The sequence below is a fragment of the Stigmatopora argus genome, chromosome 3 (assembly GCF_051989625.1).
Source record: "Stigmatopora argus isolate UIUO_Sarg chromosome 3, RoL_Sarg_1.0, whole genome shotgun sequence".
Classification (NCBI taxonomy): Eukaryota; Metazoa; Chordata; class Actinopteri; order Syngnathiformes; family Syngnathidae; genus Stigmatopora; species Stigmatopora argus.
This window is the reverse complement of record NC_135389.1, coordinates 1,490,914-1,509,901: the sequence shown is the minus strand read 5'-3', so window position 1 is coordinate 1,509,901 and position 18,988 is coordinate 1,490,914. Positions and strand designations below refer to the sequence as shown.

At 43.4% G+C, this 18,988-nt stretch overlaps 1 protein-coding gene and 1 long non-coding RNA gene across 2 annotated transcripts in view; one reads left to right on the top strand and one right to left on the bottom strand.

Annotated features, from left to right (window-relative positions):
* prmt7 (protein arginine methyltransferase 7) overlaps positions 1-18,988 on the bottom strand; it is a 119,010-nt gene that overhangs the window by 76,678 nt on the left and 23,344 nt on the right. Inside the window, exon 3 of the mRNA XM_077596913.1 lies at positions 4,172-4,321. Coding sequence (XP_077453039.1) covers positions 4,172-4,321 — 150 coding nt within the window. The remainder of the gene's footprint in view (positions 1-4,171; positions 4,322-18,988) is intronic.
* The window catches only part of LOC144071643 (uncharacterized), a 31,837-nt gene that overhangs the window by 857 nt on the left and 11,992 nt on the right, over positions 1-18,988 (top strand). The gene's annotated exons all lie outside the window — the stretch shown is intronic.

The window sequence follows — 18,988 nt, the reverse complement described above, 5'->3', positions numbered from 1 at the left end:
AGAACAGAGCTGGCCCTCCTGACCAGCTTATTCAGCCTGTTCCAATGTTCTGAATGTAATAAAGCAACAGAAAAGAAGTGTAAGGTCTGGACGGAGTTGGGTGGGTGTCCCAGCGGTCGTTGACCATGCAAGTGAAAAATACAGTGGTAGCTTGAAATGCGAGCTTAACGTGTTCCGGGACTGAGCACTTATGTCAATTTACTCATATCTCAAATCAACGTTTCCCATAGAAATAAACTTTAAATACAAAAAAACAAAAACACCAAAAAACAGGATATTACAATGGAAAAACATTTTATTGGTTGTAATTCACCATCTACTAACAGTAAAAAATAACTAGTGGTCATGATGTTTAATAATAAAATGAGGCATTAGTTTATATAATGGGGAGTTCGTGGATGGGGAGTCACTTGACGGATGCGCCCGTAACATATCATACACTTTAAATTTAACTTACCATATTTTCACACCTATAAAATCCACCGTGTGATAGGGTGCAGTCTCATTTGCGGGTATATTTTCTGTTTTTTGTCAATACATTGGACGCCTAGATAGGGCGCTAGCATGACACTAGGCTAGCGTATGTTATGCTAGGTGCTAGCGTACCTATGTTATGCTAGGTGCTAGCGTACCTATGTTATGCTAGCCGCTAGCATATGTTATGCTAGCCGCTAGCGTATGTTATGCTATCTGCTAGCGTATGTTATGCTAGCTGCTAGCGAGTGTTAGGCTAAAATAAGTTTGATAATGCTTTATTGAGGTCAAAGGTACACTCTAAATAGTTCGGTGTTTAACATGCTAGGCTCCAGTCAGTCAGAGTTGTGTATTCCGGGAATTTGATTCCAGCTTTTGCAAAGGCTTGAACAGTGCTGGCTGACACTTGAGCCCAGTCATCCACAATCCATTGTAACTCGCGACATGCATCACTCCAAAGACTTTGATTCTCCTCGCTGTTATATCAGCATCGACAATTCATTCCAAATTGTCACGTAACTCGTGCGACGCTGCCTGCCCGAACTACAATGTTGGCCCTCTGTTATCAATCCGCTAGCAATCCATTAGCAAAGCTGTTAAATTGTGTTCGATCCATGGCTTCAGTCCATTTTCCAAGCATTCACACCCACATTGTGTTGTCAGTCCCGCAGGGCATTTCCTCTGTTTAGCTCTGATATCCTGTTTCTTTAAGTATTGAGGGTGTTTTTGAGGGTTAAAAGTGCTGCAAACACGGAAGTCAGATGCCATGCCACTCCCCTGGGATGTTTTGAATGGATTTACCGTAATGCTTGGAATGCGCAGGGGGGCTATTTTAGGGTGAACTTCTGCTGGGTTGATCGCAATAAGTAGCGAATAAGTAAGAAATAAAACCAGTCACTCAAGCGGTCACGGCCATACAAAAATTGAGTTTAGTGTACAGACAAAATGCACCGACCAATTTGTGCGCATCGATCATTTTAGAGATTTTTTTTGAATTTTAAGTGCGCCCTATATGTGGGAAAATACGGTAGATGAACTTAGATTCCTATGCACACAAAAGTTTTAATCTCACGTTACACTAAATTTAAAACTTCTTGTGCAATAACCAAGGCAAAGAGGTTAATAAATTACACCGTATTATAATTTGTCTCGTATTTCAAGGTAAATATTTGCTCGGAATTTTACTCGTATCTCAAATTCCTCGTATGTCGGGGCACTCGTATGTCGAGGTATTACTGTATTTCCTCTTTATTTGTTGCAGCATTTTAGTGAAGCATCGATGTAGTGAAGCAGTGATAAGCAAAGCGCAAAGTAGCGAGGGGTCTCTGTAATTGATTTCTCTTTTCAAATTTTCTATTTTCGTGTTTGACATCAAGTAGTGCGCGGTGCATGCTGGGATATTTCAAACAGCGTTTTCATTTCTACAAAAAAAGAAGCCTATTATAAAGCATTGTGGTCTTTTATCCCGTGGAATATTTTTTTAAAAAATATCGTCTGATTTATGTTTAAAAAGTTAACTGATTTTTCCTTTTTCTAATTTTCTATTTTCGTGTTTGACATCAAGTAGTGAGGTGGCCCGGTGGCGCGAGAGGTTAGCGCGTTGGCCTCACAGCTCTAGGGTCCTGGGTTCAAATCCAGGTCATGTCCATCTGTGTGGAGTTTGCATGTTCTGCGTGGGTTTCTTCCGGGTGCTCCAGTTTCCTCCCATATTCCAAAGACATGCATGGTAGGCTGATTGGACACACTAAATTGCCCTTTGCTATGAGTGTGAGCGTGAATGGTTGTTTGTCTCCTTGTGCCTTGCGATCGGCTGGCCACCGATTCAGGATGTCACCTGCCTCTGTCCCGGAGACAGTTGGGATTGGCTCCAGCACCTCCCAACCCGAATGAGGATGAAGCGGTTCAGAAAATGAGATGAGATGGGACATAAAGTAGTGCACGGTGCATGGTGGGATATATAAAATGGTGTTTTCATTTCTACAAAAAAAGAAGCCTATTATAAAGCATTGTGCTTTTTTATCCCTTGGAATCTTAAAAAAAAAAATCAGTCTGATTTATGTCTAAAAAGTTAATAAATATTTTCGTGTTTGACATCAAGTAGTGCACGGTGCACGCTGGGATACCATGCATCCGGCGAACTTAACATCAACAAATTTAGAGGCGGTCCTTCTTGGTGCTTTCGGTTTATGAAAAGACGTAGTAATCTCTCCATCCGGACACGGACTACTATTTCACAGCAACTGCCAGCTGACTACCAAGAAAAGCTGGCCAATTTCCGCACGCACTGCAGAAACAAGATTACTGAAGATCAGGCCAGAACATATCATCAATATGGACGAGGTTCCACTCGCCGTTGATATTCCTGTGCACTGTGGATAAAACGGGAGCACGTACGTTGAATGTTATACCTTGATGTTGTAAAAGATAAACTGTGTCAGGGAAATATTAATACTTTACCTCGGAGAAAATAATAAAACAGTTGTTTATTCATTTGGGGAGTGAAAGGAGTTGTCAGAAAGCTGATTTTGTAATCTATTAATAGTTTGCCTGACCTATCTGAGGGCGGACCGGTAAGGGTGAGTGGTTAGCACGTCGGCCTATCAGCTCTGGGGTCCTGGGTTCAAATCCAGGGTCGGTCCACCTGTGTAAAGTTTGCATGTTCGCCTGCGTGGGTTTCCTCCGGGTACTCCGGTCCCCTCCCACATTCCAAAAACATGCAGGGTCGGCTGATTGGACACTCGAAATTGCCCCTAGGTATGGGTGTGAGAGTGCATGGTTGTCCGTCTCCTTGCGATCGGCTGGCCACCGATTCAGGGTGTCTCCCGCCTCTGTCCCGGAGACAGCTGGGATAGGCTCCAGAACCTCCCGCGTGCCTAGCGAGTATAAAGCGGTTCAGAAAATCATATAAGATGAGAGATGACCTATCTGACTGTTTTGTTGACATTCCCTTTAGCGCAGCACCGTCTAATGGTTGCACAACGTAACTCTATTGTGTCTTTATAATGCGGTGAGCCTCATATATGGAAACGTTTTAAAATATGTCATTCATTGAAGGTGCGCCTTAGTGTGGAAAATACGTTACATATATACGCAACCACACATATGGACACACAGGTACATATACACACCCACATATTCATATTGAAGACATCATACAGTTATGGGCATTAGTTGAGTAAAATACAAACAGCTTTGTCGTGCTCCCCCTCCCCATCCGACTCCATGCCAACCCTACCCACTCCACACCCTTTTTTTCACATAGTCACCTTTACAATGGTCCTTTAAAGTCACTATCACACGTTTTGAAACAATAGTTTTGTCAATGAGTATTCAAAATAACAAAAGTCCTAATCACATTACTCATTTTGTTCTCGAATTTCTTTGGTTCTTAAACTTGATGCGTTTGTGTTTGAGATCTTGAACCTACTTTGTTTGACATGTTCTCTTTAAGGCATTTCTTGATTCAACAAATGTGAGGGCAATCAGGTTTGGGCCAGCAAAATCTAATTCAGCTGTTTCAAAACTGTGGTTAGTCACAATTATTTTTTGATTTAATTAAGAGGGCAGTTAGTATTTTTTTCACATAGGCCACATATGTCTCTGCCCCGGAGACACCTGGGATAGGCTCCAGCACCCCCCGTGTCCCTAATGAGGATAAAGTGGTTCAGAAAATGAGATGAGACAAAATTGAAATTACCTCTACAGCATAGCAGAAGTTTGCTCCAGCAGTAACAGCCATCATGGACAATAGGCCGGTACCTGTTCCGATGTCCAGGACGATGACCTTCTCACCCTGAGCCTGAACATGGGCCACAGCTTCACGAATGCCCTGGTAGTACTTTTTATTCTAAAGAAAGAAGAAAAAAAGTCCACTTTTTGTAATGAAATAAATTTTCACCTTCAATTGTGTCTTTTTTCTTAAACACATTATCAATAAGCTGTCATTGACGGCGGTAGACGTCCGATTCATGTTGACTGCTGCGTTATATATCCACTCTAGCTCCAATAACAGAAATAGCATCTGCACCTCAGTCAACATGAATCGGACGTCTAACGCCGTCAATGGCAGCTTATTGATAATGTGTTTAATTTGGGACAATAATAGTATAAAAGAGGCAAGTTTGTCAATACCAGGGGTGGGCAAACTTTTTGACTTGCGGGCCAGAATTGATACTAAAATTTGACAGCATTTGGACACAATGTAATTTACCAAACCTGGGGATTGAAATGTAAGAAAAAAGACACAATTGAAAGTGAAAATTTATTTTCAAATTTACTTTCAACATTAAGAACATATTATTATTCAACAAAAGAAAGCAGTCTTTAAATTGAGAGTGATGAGCGGCATGTTGTTCTCCAAGTTACACTCCAACAAAGGTCTAGACTAGTGCATCATCTATCGGGGAAACGAGGGTATTGCAGGGCAAAGGGAAATGAATGAGGTCATTGATTTTTACTATAATTTGGACAACGTTGGCGGGCCGGATTAAAAAGCCTAACGGGCCGTATATGGCCCGCGGGCCGTAGTTTGAAAAACATGTACCGTATTTTCACGACTATTCTGCGCATCGTATTTTTGGCCGCAGTGTCAGTAACGAGTGCTATTTCTGTATTTTAAACACACAAAGCATGCACCGTTTTATTAGACACATTATATATTATATATGGATGAACATCGAAACGCAATAGCGCTGGCTCCCGGAAGCAGCCTATTTCCGGGTTCCTGGTGCGCAGTGACTGCTGGGAAATACAGTTCTTGCACGCTACACCCACACGCTAAAAACACGTTTTAAAAAGGCAACGGAAGCAAAACTGAGTTTGGTAGTACTTTATTTAGACATTTTACAACTTACTCAAGTCATCATCACCTACAAATCCCTCAAACTCCTCATCTTCTGTGTCCGAATTAAACAATTGCCCAAACGAGCCTTCCAAAAAGCCGGGTCCCCTCTCTTCGTTCTCAGAGTCACCGTCATTTCCATGTGGCTCCTTAGAAATTATGCCGGCTTTGGCAAAAGCTCGAACAACCGTGCAAGCAGACACGTTCGCCCAGGCGGCCACAATCCACTCACAAATCGTAGCGTAAGAAGCCCATATATATATATATATATATATAGCCATATAGCCATGCCTGGCTTCACGAAAAGTGGCAGGCAGCGCCGGGCTTCTTACGCTACGATTTGTGAGTGGATTGTGGCCGCCTGGCATGGCTATATATATATATATATATATATATAGCCATGCCATGCCTGGCTTCACGATATATATACATATATATATATACATATACATATATATACATATATATACATATATATACATACATATACATATACATATACCTATATACCTATATACCTATATACCTATATACCTATATACCTATATACCTATATATCTATATATCTATATATCTATATATCTATATATCTATATATATATATATATATATATCTATATATCTATATATCTATATATATATATATATATATATATATATATATATATATATATATATATATATATATATCTATATATCTATATATCTATATATCTATATATATATATATATATATATATATATATATATATATATCTATATATCTATATCTATATATCTATATATCTATATATCTTTATATCTATATATCTATATATCTATATATCTATATATCTATATATCTATATCTATATATCTATATATCTATAATCTATATATATATATATATATATATATATATATATATATATATATATGTATATATATGTATATATATGTATATATATGTATATATATGTATATATATGTATATATATGTATATATATGTATATGTATATGTATATGTATATATATATGTATATATATATATGCCATGCCATGCCTGGCTTCACGAAAAGTGGCAGGCTATTACGGATCGATAATCATCCATAAATAATAATAACATATATATATATATATATATATATATATATATATATATATATATATATATATATATATATATAATTTATGGATGATTATCGAACCGTAATAGCGCTGTCTACGAAAGCAGCCCCAGACGCTATTTCCGGTGCGCAGTGACTGCTGGGATATATAGTCCTTTTGTCAATACACCCAGGTTGACGGCTGTGATAACTAGCACTAATAGTATCAATATTCTACAATGGCGAACACATTGATTTGGTGCTACATGCACCAAATGCACGCTACACCCGCACGCTAAAAACACGTTTTTAAAAAGGCAAGGGAAGAAAGACTGAGTTCAGTTGTACTTTATTTAGCCATTTTACAATGTACTCACGTCATCATCACCCACAAAACCATCAAAGTCCTCATTTTCTGTGTCCGAATTGAACAATTGTCCATCGAAAACGCTGAGTTTAATACGTTCGTCCAGGCGGCCACAATTCATTCCCAAATGGTAGCTAGCTAGTAGCTAGCGTAACTATTCCAAGGCTGTCTTCCATGGTTCGCAACTGTGTTGATGCCGATCGCCAGGCCACAATCCATTCACAAATAGTAGCTAGCTAGTACCTAGCGTAACTAGTATTCCAAGGCTGTCTTCCATGCTTCGCAACTGTGTTGATGCCGAGCGCCAGGCCACAATCCATTTGCAAATAGTAGCACAAACTCACTCACTCTCTCATGATTATAATTTTGAGCGCGAGAGACTACTCCAACATTCCCCCCTATATTATAAATTTGCACATGATCCCCTTAATAAAACTTCCTTTCAGCTTTATTCCATTAATTCCAAATGAACATATAGTAACATCCCAGAATGAACCCAACATTCCCCCCTTTTTTATTATATGTTCGTTATTTATTTTATGGCAAATCCAAGAAGAGAGGGATATCTCCGTTGGCTGTTTTAATTTTACCCGCTTAGGCCCTACTCGTTCGGCAGGTCTGAAAGCAGAAAACAAAATCATTTTCGCCATATTTTCATCCTCGGAACTACCATGCTCTTGAAATTCACTGCTGCTGTCAGCACGTTTCATTAGTAGGGGATATAATTCATTTTTAGAATTTGTAGGGGCAATCGCAGTGGTCATAAGTCGGCTTATCAAAGATCTTAAGCAGGGAATAATACAACACCCACATATGTCAAAATCGTAGCAAAAAGGGCTACGGAAAATGCAACAGATTGGGCCAAATCCAAAAGGGCTTATGCCACCAGCTCCAGGCGGATTCTCTGACTCCAGAATGCTTCTTCATATTGCGGTTGAGGGTCTGCAGGCCACTAATGGCTTGGGTGAGGGACCCACCGGGTGACGTGTTGTTCGGTATGAAGGTGCAACATTGATCTCCAAACATTGCACACACGCCCCCTTGCTCCGCAAGCAGCATATCAACTGCTATGCGATCCTGGAACGCCATAAGACTGGTGGCTGCCAATTGTTCCTTTATCGCCACAAATCCCTGTTCAGTATAGTTTCCAAGTTTTTGGACATTGTAATGCAGGTAATTTATCCAATCAACATTTTTGTTTGGAGTAATTAAAAGAAAAATATACTCCCAACCTGCTGCGATCTGATTAGCCAACTTATACTCATCTGGTACGCCCCGTGGATGCCAATCGCATCAATGTATGTCGGATCACCCTCTCCATGCCGATCGACGCCGTCGCGAGGGGCCCGCCATCATACCGGATTTCTGTGCAGCCAATTGTATCTCCTCTACTGTAGATGGAAAAACAGACACTGGTAATAGCAGTGAGACCAAGGCACAAAGTCCTGCTGTCATTTTGGCAGGAGTCGTATAATTTATTTCCACCCCACCACCATCATAGGTCAGAACGTGGTACCAGGGTGTAGTCGGTTTTAGGACGTGGGCACACCACGTCTCATTTATCGCATTCAGCTTCAGACCATGCCCTGTAAGGTTTTAAGCAGGTAAAATGATTTAAGCGACATGTGTTGAAAAGTTCTTGTAACTGGGTAGACATTATTCCATTTCTCACAATTGGGGCTTACATTTTCATTTGTCATTATCTCCATTACACAATCAGGAGTAATTTGCGCGGGTACTACTCGTAAGAGAGGGCGGGGCACAATACATGTTATCCAGGTTTGATTTATAGTATTAGCTGCATTTTCCATCAACAACAACCAATTATTTCTTACCGCCTCCCGTTTGGGAACTCCCCGTTACAGAAATGAATTCTCTGGTCATCTCAGATTTTAATTTTACTATGGCGGATCCGGGTGTTTCCATCTCTGACGACCTTCTTACCGTCTCCATAGACATGGTTCTCCACCTGCCCATGGACTTAGGAAAAACGTCAGACAAGGATCCACAAGTTAATTTGTCAGTCTGAATTATGATTTGTAATGCCCCCACCGTATGGGTTAATTTTATCGAAGGCCTGATTTTTTTTTTTTTTTTTTTTTTTTTTTTTCTCCACGCGTGTGTCATCCAAGCTTGCCAATCTAGACCAGTTTCTGCAACAAGGTTTCCCCAATCTGTTTTAGGACTGTTATGTACCACACATTCTATAAAATCCATGTGTATCCTTTGAAATGGATATGTAGCTTTTGTAGCTTGACATAAGGGGGAATCGCCCGTGTTTTTGCCATATATCTACATATAGATTGAATATATAACCTCCCCCTTTTTTTTAGGCATGACATTTACCATGACTCAAAATGGCAGCCCTCCCAGATAAGTCTTTTGTTTTTTGTTTAGTCCCCCAGGTTCCCAAAATTTCCCATTGCAGAAATCAAAAAATTTCATTTGGCGAAATTCTTTTCTTTTTTTGTTTCTGTCCTACTCTGCCACCGCCGTCCTCGAAAGGCTTATCAGCGATTTCAGAAATATTCCACCTTGATATTAGAATATTGATATATCTTGGGGAGTGGCTTCCGCTTGTGAGTTTCATTGTGGATTTTCACATTTTTATGAATTTATAAATAAATAATAATAATTCCCCCAGAAAAAACATCTCCGATCTAGGGAAACCGCGAAAGTGGACGCCGCGATATTCAAGGGATTACTGTACTCGCTTGACTAAGCGTGGACTCGAAACCTAAAAAACTCCATTGTCTGTTATAAACTAATCAGTCAAAACATTTGTTCTTTTTTTAAAGCACGAGCACGGTCGAACTTGTTGATTAAGGCTGGCTTTACTGAAGCCAGTCAGCAGCATCCCCACACATGCGATCTGTGTGAACCCTGGCACTTTCAGTTCATTTTTGAATAAGAATGTAGGGGAAGGCATTCCCTTCCAAAAAAAACTTGTCGCTGCTTGTTCCCGGCCACGGCCGGGTCATCAAACTAAATACAGTGGTACCTCGAAATACGAGCTTAATTCGTTCCGGGACTGAGCTCGTATGTCGATATTCTCGTAACTAGAACAAACGTTTCCTATTGAAATGAACAAAAAACAAATTAATTCGTTCCAACCCTGGTACCCGGATGTTTGGTCAACAAACGTTTGGTCGACGTACACTTGGTCCCCGGACGTTTGGTCGACGGACGTTTCGTCGAACGGACGTTTCGTCGAACAGACGTTTGGTCGACGGAGAGAGTTTACTGTTGAAAGCGATCAACCAGGTAATCTCGCTCTCAAAATTATAATCATGAGAGAGTGAGTTTGTAATTGCATTGACAATGTAAGAGCCTTATATATATATATACACACACATATATACACACACACACACACCCCTATATACCTATATACCTATATACCTATATACCTATATACCTATATACCTATATATCTATATATCTATCTATATATATATATATATCTATATATCTATATATATATCTATATATCTATCTATATATCTATCTATATATATCTATCTATATATATCTATCTATATATCTATATATATATCTATATATATATATCTATATATATATATATCTATATATATCTATATATATATATATATATATATATATATATATATATATATATATATATATCTATATATCTATATCTATCTATCTATCTATCTATATATATATATATATATATATATATATATATATATATATATATGTATATATATGTATATGTATATGTATATATATATGTATATGTATATTTATATATATATATATATATATATATATATATATATGTATATGTATATATATATATATATATATATATATATATATATATATATATATGCCATGCCTGGCTTCACGAAAAGTGGCAGGCTATTACGGTTCGATAATCATCCATAAATAATAATAATAATATATATATATATATATATATATATATATATATATATATATATATTATTTATGGATGATTATCGAACCGTAATAGCGCTGTCTACGAAAGCAGCCCCAGACGCTATTTCCGGTGCGCAGTGACTGCTGGGATATATAGTCCTTTTGTCAATACACCCAGGTTGACGGCTGTGATAACTAGCACTAATAGTATCAATATTCTACAATGGCGAACACATTGATTTGGTGCTACATGCACCAAATGCACGCTACACCCGCACGCTAAAAACACGTTTTTAAAAAGGCAAGGGAAGAAAGACTGAGTTCAGTTGTACTTTATTTAGCCATTTTACAATGTACTCATCACCCACAAAACCATCAAAGTCCTCATTTTCTGTGTCCGAATTGAACAATTGTCCATCGAAAACGCTGAGTTTAATACGTTCGTCCAGGCGGCCACAATTCATTTCCAAATGGTAGCTAGCTAGTAGCTAGCGTAACTATTCCAAGGCTGTCTTCCATGGTTCGCAACTGTGTTGATGCCGATCGCCAGGCCACAATCCATTCACAAATAGTAGCTAGCTAGTACCTAGCGTAACTAGTATTCCAAGGCTGTCTTCCATGCTTCGCAACTGTGTTGATGCCGAGCGCCAGGCCACAATCCATTTGCAAATAGTAGCACAAACTCACTCACTCTCCCATGATTATAATTTTGAGCGCGAGAGACTACCTGGTTGATCGCTTTCAACATCTCTCCCGCTCTCTCTCATGATTAAATGCAACTTATTGATAATTTTGATATTAGATATTTGGATATCAAGGCTCTTACATTGTCAATGCAATTACAAACTCACTCTCTCATGATTATAATTTTGAGAGCGAGATTACCTGGTTGATCGCTTTCAACAGTAAACTCTCTCCGTCGACCAAACGTCTGTTCGACGAAACGTCCGTTCGACGAAACGTCCGTCGACCAAACGTCCGGGGACCAAGTGTACGTCGACCAAACGTTTGTTGACCAAACATCCGGGTACCAGGGTTGGAACGAATTAATTTGTTTTTTGTTCATTTCAATAGGAAACGTTTGTTCTAGTTACGAGAATATCGACATACGAGCTCAGTCCCGGAACGAATTAAGCTCGTATTTCGAGGTACCACTGTATTTAGTTTGATGACCCGGCCGTGGCCGGGAACAAGCAGCGACAAGTTTTTTTTGGAAGGGAATGCCTTCCCCTACATTCTTATTCAAAAATGAACTGAAAGTGCCAGGGTTCACACAGATCGCATGTGTGGGGATGCTGCTGACTGGCTTCAGTAAAGCCAGCCTTAATCAACAAGTTCGACCGTGCTCATGCTTTAAAAAAAGAACAAATGTTTTGACTGATTAGTTTATAACAGACAATGGAGTTTTTTAGGTTTCGAGTCCACGCTTAGTCAAGCGAGTACAGTAATCCCTTGAATATCGCGGCGTCCACTTTCGCGGTTTCCCTAGATCGGAGATGTTTTTTCTGGGGGAATTATTATTATTTATTTATAAATTCATAAAAATGTGAAAATCCACAATGAAACTCACACGCGGAAGCCACTCCTCTGTTCTGCACTTGCTACTAGAACTCCGCATTGAAGTAAAAAAACAAAACAAAAACAAAAAATCTTTTTTTATATAGGGGTGACCCTGTTTCGCGTTTTTTTCGTTTATCGCGGTCATGTCGGGTCTACATTAACCGCGATAGTCGAGGGATTACTGTACATTAATACCTTGACATACAAGTGGCTCAACATACAAGAAATTTGAGATACAAGTAAAATTCCGAGCCAATATTTCCCTTGAGATACGAGACAAATTTTGTGATACGAACATACGAGACAGCCAGGTGGCAGACGCGAGAGGCTGCTTATGATTTCAGTCTTTCTCACCGCATCTCCCTCGTGAAAAGATATCTATGAGCACTAGTCGGAGCGTAGCAGTTTTTCTGTGGGTTTTTTTGCGTTAAGTCACTGCAGTATTAAGGGAAAGACAATGGGTCCAAAGCAAGCCGGTGCGATGAAGGGTAGAGCGAATTAAAGGCATATTGTGACAATCGATATTACGCATGAAATAATCGAAAAACATGAGTAGTGTACGCGTGACTGAGCTGCCTCACCAATACGTATGGAGAAGAAGGAAGTTCGCCTCGAAAGCGCGGTGGAATACATTAACCTCTTGGCCTTGGTTATTGCATAGGAAGGTTTAAATTTAGTGTAATGTAAGATAAAAAAAAAATTTAAGTGTGTAAAAGAAAACACGGTAAACATCACGTATTTATCGGATTTACACACCTATAAACCGTGATAGGGCGCAGTCTCATTTGCGGGTATATTTTCTGATTTTTGGCAATACATTGACGCCTCGTCTGATAAGGCGCTAGCATGACACTATGCATCTTATGCTAGCCGCTAGCGTACCTATGTTATGTTAGCTGCTAGCATATGTTAGGCTATCTGCTAGCGTATGTTAGGCTAGCTGCTAGCGTATGTTAGGCTAGCTGCTAGCGTATGTTAGGCTAGCTGCTAGCGTATGTTAGGCTAGCTGCTAGCGTATGTTAGGCTAGCTGCTAGCGTATGTTAGGCTAGCTGCTAGCGTATGTTAGGCTAGCTGCTAGCGTATGTTAGGCTAGCTGCTAGCGTATGTTAGGCTAGCTGCTAGCATATGTTAGGCTTGGCACTGGCGTGTTTTTTTTAAGACAGCACGAGCAAAACTAAGTTTGATAATGCTTTACTGAGGTCAAAGGTACACTCTGATATAAAAAGTTCAGCGTTTAACTGTAACGTGTAACTCGCGACATGCATCACTCCCAAGCCTTTGATTCTCCTCAGTGTTATATCGGCATCGACAATTCATTCCAAATAGTCACGTAACTTGTGTTACGCTGCCAACCCGGACTACAATGGCTTCAGTCCATTTTCCAAGCGATCACACCCGCATTGTGTTATCATTCATGCCAGGCATTTCCTCGGTCTAGCTCTGATATGCTGTTTTACTGTATTGAGTGTTTTTTAGGGTTAAAAGCACTGCAAGCACACAGAAGTCAAATGCCTGGCCACTACCCTGGGATGTTTTGAATGGATTTACCGTAATGCTAGGAATCCGCAGGGAGGCTATTTTTAGGGTGAACGTCTGCTGGGTTGATTTTTTTTTTAAGAATTTATTTGCAAATCATGGTGGAAAATAAGTACCGTATTTTCACACCTACAGGGCGCACTTAAGCCTAAAATGTTCTTTAAAATTGTCGAAAGCGCCCAATCGGTCGGTGCGTTTTGTCTGTGCACTAACTCCATTTTTGTATGGCCCTGACCGCTTGAGACTGGTTTTATTTCTTGCCGGCACGCTTCCTATTGCGATCAAACCAGCAGACGCTCACCCTAAAAATAGCCTCCCCGCGCATTCCAAGCATTACGGTAAATCCATTCAAAATATCCTAGGGGAGTGGCAAGGTATTGACTTCCGTGTGCTTGCAGCACTTTTAACCCTCAATAACACTCAATACTTAAAGAAACAGCATATCAGAGCTATAAAGAGGAAATGCCTAGCATGAATGACAACACAATGCGGGTGTGAACGCTTGGAAAATGGATTGAAGCCATGGATCGAAGACAACTTAACAGCTTTACTAATGAATTGCTAGCGGATTGCTAACGGATGGCCAACATTGGTTACATTAGTTTAGGCAGGCAGCGTCGCACGAGCTACGTGACGATTTGGAATGAATTGTCGATGCCGATACAACAGCGAGGAGAATCAAAGGCTTGGGAGTGATACATGTCGCGAGTTACAATGGATTGTGGATGACTGGGCTCAAGTGTCGGCCAGCACTGTTTAAGCTTTCGCCAAAGCTGGAATCAAGTTAAACACCCAATTCTTTATATCACAGTGTACCTTTGACCTCAATAAAGTATTATCAAACTTACTTTTACTTGTGCCGTCTTTAAAACAACTCGCTAGTGCCAAGCCTAACATAGGTACGGTACCAGCTAGCATAGCATACGCTAGCGGCTAGCATAACGTACGCTAGCGGCTAGCATAACGTACGCTAGCGGCTAGCATAACGTATGCTAGCGGCTAGCATAACATACGCTAGCGGCTAGCATAATATACACTAGCCTAGTGTCATGCTAGCGCCCTATCGAACAAGGTGTCCAATGTATTAACAAAAAACATACCCGCAAACGAGACTGCGCCCTATCACAAGGTGCGTTTTATAGGTGTGAAAATACGTTATTTGGTCAATAACAAAAATTCCTCTCAATACTTTGTTATGTACCCGTTGGCAATAACAGAGGCCAAACGTTTTCTGTAACTCTTCACAAGCTTTTCACACACTGTTGCTGGTATTTTGGCCCATTCCTCCATGCAGATCTCCTCTAGAGCAGTGATGTTTTGGGGCTGTTGTTGGGCAACACAGACTTTCAACTCCCTCCACAGATTTTCTATGGGGTTGAGATCTGGAGACTGGCTAGGGCACTCCAGGATCTTGAAATGCTTCTTACGAAGCCACTCCTTTGTTTCCCTGGCTGTGTTTGGGGTCATTCTCATGCTGAAAGACCCAGCCACATCTCATCTTCAATGTCCTTTCTGATGGAAGATTTTCACTCAAAATCTCTCGATACTTGGCCCCATTCATTCCTTCCTTTACACCAGGGGTCTCAAACTCGCGGCCCGCGGGCCAACTGCGGCCCTCGGGACGATAATTTGCGGCCCCCGTCTTAATATGAAAGATTAATGTTTGTGCGGCCCGCAAGATTGATATGAATGACACTTGTTGTGTTCGGAGCTGAATGAACCAATCACGGTGAGGTATACGGCTCTGGAGGACGGGACATCGGCCGGGCTGTCCAGTGCCTCGCTCCCTCACTCATTCATTCCTCCAATCAGCTGGGCGAAGGAGAAGCCGTGAAGCCGATCACTCCGCTCGGTGCGCACACTCCTCCGCTGCTCTCAGCATAGAACTGAATGAGGCGCTATGATCCGTGATCAGCCTGTCAGTGTAGCCATCTCCGCGAGTGAAACGGAGAAACGGAGAGCGAAAGTGCGCATGCGCCACAAACCCGCGCGACTGAAAGTGAAAGATCAACCCGAGACTCATTCCAAGTGGAAAAACATATTACACTGTAATAATAACAGAGCCCCAGAGATGTCTCTTTCAAAGCCTGCCGTGAAGAGAAAGGTCGGTGATGAGCACAGACAGTTTCAAGAAAAGTGGGGAGTGCAATATTTCTTTGTTTAACACAGGTGCAGCCCGACGTGTCTCATTTGCACTGAAAAAGTTGCGGTGCACAAGGAATTGTCAGGCCCCAGACGAGATTGGTGGCTGGTTGCGCCCGCCACCCAACCACAGGCCCTGCCTCTAATGACTCGAGGGCTGCCAGGTGTGAGTCATTAGCCAGTGAGGAGTATTTAAGGCCACCTGGAACAGGACCACGCTGCGGGATCGTCTGATCTGCTCACAGTGAGGATTCCGACTACCCTCGGCCTCCACGACCACGACCACGGATACGACTAACGACGCGCCGACGCCATCCCCTCAGGTGCCTGGCCTTCCACTTGGATCATTCTAATAAAGATTCGAGAACCAGACTCACAGCCCTCGCCTGCTTTGGGGTCTTCCACCCCCCGATCATAACAGCACGATCCCGCCAACATGGACCCCGCGGGCGCAGGCCAGGCCCCCTCCGACCCAATTTCGCAGGTCGTGGAACAGCATACCCAAGCTATTGCGTACCTCTGTTCTAAGGTATCGAGCATGGCTGAGACCCTGGATGACATACGAGCACTACTCAATTCTTTGCCTCACTCACCAAGTGCACAGCCCCAGCCGCTCCCCTGGTAACACCGATATCGCCGCAACAGGGACCTAAGGCCCCCCCACCCACCTCCTACGGTGGAGATCTCGGCGCATGCCGGCGCTTCCTGGTTCAATGCCAGTTGGTGTTTGAACAACCAAGCCTCACCTACACCTCGGACCGAGCCAAGATCGCTTTCCTGATCGGCTGCCTTCGTGATGAGGCCCTAGCCTGGGCGAGCGCCGAATGGGAGCGGTGCTCCCACATTTGTACCTCCTACGACTTATTTACCGCAGAGATGCGAAAGATCTTCGACCACCCGGTGGGCGGCCGGGAGGCAGCCGGGCGATTAAGAGCTCTCAGACAAGGCGTCCGGAGCGTCGCAAAATACTCGGTCGAATTCCGCATTTTAGCCGCCGAGAGTGCCTTTAATGACTCCGCCCTCCAGGACGCATTTCTGGAGGGGCTGAATGTGGAGATGCGGGAGGAGCTGGCGATCCGAGAGGAACCAGGGTCTCTCGACGCGCTCGTGGAATTGGCCATCCGGATCGACAGCCAACTAGAGAGACAACGAGGGCAGCAGTGAGGTGACTCGCAGGTGGGCGCCATGGTTGGACTTCGGCGCCTGCTTCCGGGTTCCCCCGCAGCGGCTGCGCCTCCCCCTCCTGTGGTGACGTCAGAACCCATGCAAATTGGTCGCGCTGGAGCGTCCGAGGAGGAACGCCCGCGACGCCGCCGGCAGGTCCTATGCTTCTATTGTGGCAAGGGGGGCCATCTCTCGCCATCATGCCCTGCCCGCCCGGTAAAAGCAAGGGCTCACCAGTAGGAAGGGAGGTCATGGTGAGCCTGGCAGTTGGGGAAGCCTCCCGTCGATTTGTTTTACCAGCATCTCTTTCTTGGGGGGGAAGAGATCACACCACCACTGCCCTGATCGACTGCGGTGCGGACGAGAGTTTTATCGACCGCTCCGTGGCCGCTAAGCTGGGCATCGGGACTCGGGTTATTGAGAGACCCCTAAGTATAACGGCACTGGATGGGCGTTCCCTAGGCAGAGTGGAGCGACGGACGGACCCTGTTCTACTCCGCCTATCCGGTAATCACCAGGAGATGGCGTGCTTCTACCTCTTGGACTGCCCGGAGGCGTCTATTGTTCTGGGCCTACCGTGGTTAAGAGAGCACAATCCGGTGATCGACTGGGGGGGACCCAACGTGGTAGCCTGGAGCCCGGCATGCCATACCAAGTGCCTCCAGGCAGCCCACGTACCCCCAGTGTCACCGCCGAGGAAGGATGCCCCTGACCTATCAACAGTGCCCGAGTGCTATCGGGACCTTTCACGGGTGTTTAGCGAGGACCAGGCCTCAGCACTCCCCCCACATCGCCCTTATGACTGTGCCATTGACTTATTGCCTGGTGCTTCCCTTCCTAGGCGCCGGATCTACAACATCTCCAGGCCGGAGCGGGAGGCACTGGATAACTACATCTCCCAGGCGCTGGCATCTGGACAGATTCACCCTTCCTCCTCCCCCGTCGGAGCGGGGTTTATTTTTGTCGACAAGAAGGACGGCTCGCTGCGCCCCTGTGTCGACTACCGAGGCCTGAATGAGATCACGGTCAGGAACGCATACCCGTTGCCACTCATCGACTCGGCTTTTACCCCGCTACATGGCGCTTGCATTTTTACTAAACTAGACCTCCGAAATGCATACCATCTGGTCCGGATTCAGGAGGGGGACGAATGGAAGACGGCCTTTTCCACCCCCCAGGGACATTTCGAATATCTGGTAATGCCTTTTGGGCTCTGCAATGCCCCGGGGGTGTTCCAGTCCCTGATCAATGACGTCCTCCGGGACTTGTTAAACCGATTTGTATTTGTTTACCTGGATGACATTTTGATTTTTTCACGAAGCCTCGAGGAGCATGTGCAGCATGTGCGCCAGGTGTTGCAACGTCTCCTAGAGAACCGCCTATTCGCCAAGGCTGAAAAGTGCGAGTTTCACGTCTCGGAGACCACCTTTCTGGGGTACGTGGTGGCCGCCGGGGAGATGCGGATGGATGCCAAGAAGGTGGAGGCCGTTACTCAGTGGCCCAGGCCCAAGGGGAGAAGGGAGTTGCAACGTTTTTTGGGGTTCGCTAACTTCTACAGACGTTTCATCAGGAACTATAGCCGCGTCGCCGCACCCCTCACAGCACTCACATCCACGAAACTCCCGTTTTGTTGGTCAGACGCAGCGGAGGCGGCATTCAGTGACCTGAAGTCCCGTTTCACTGTTGCTCCCGTCCTCGCCCACCCCGATCCTAAGTTGCAGTTCCAGGTGGAGGTCGATGCCTCGGAGGTGGGGGTCGGCGCTGTCCTCTCCCAGCGCAAACAGGCGGATGGGAAGATGCACCCCTGCGCCTTCTTTTCCCGTAGGCTGTCTCCAGCTGAACGCAACTACGGCATTGGTGACAGGGAACTGCTCGCGGTGAAGATGGCCCTGGAGGAGTGGCGTCACCA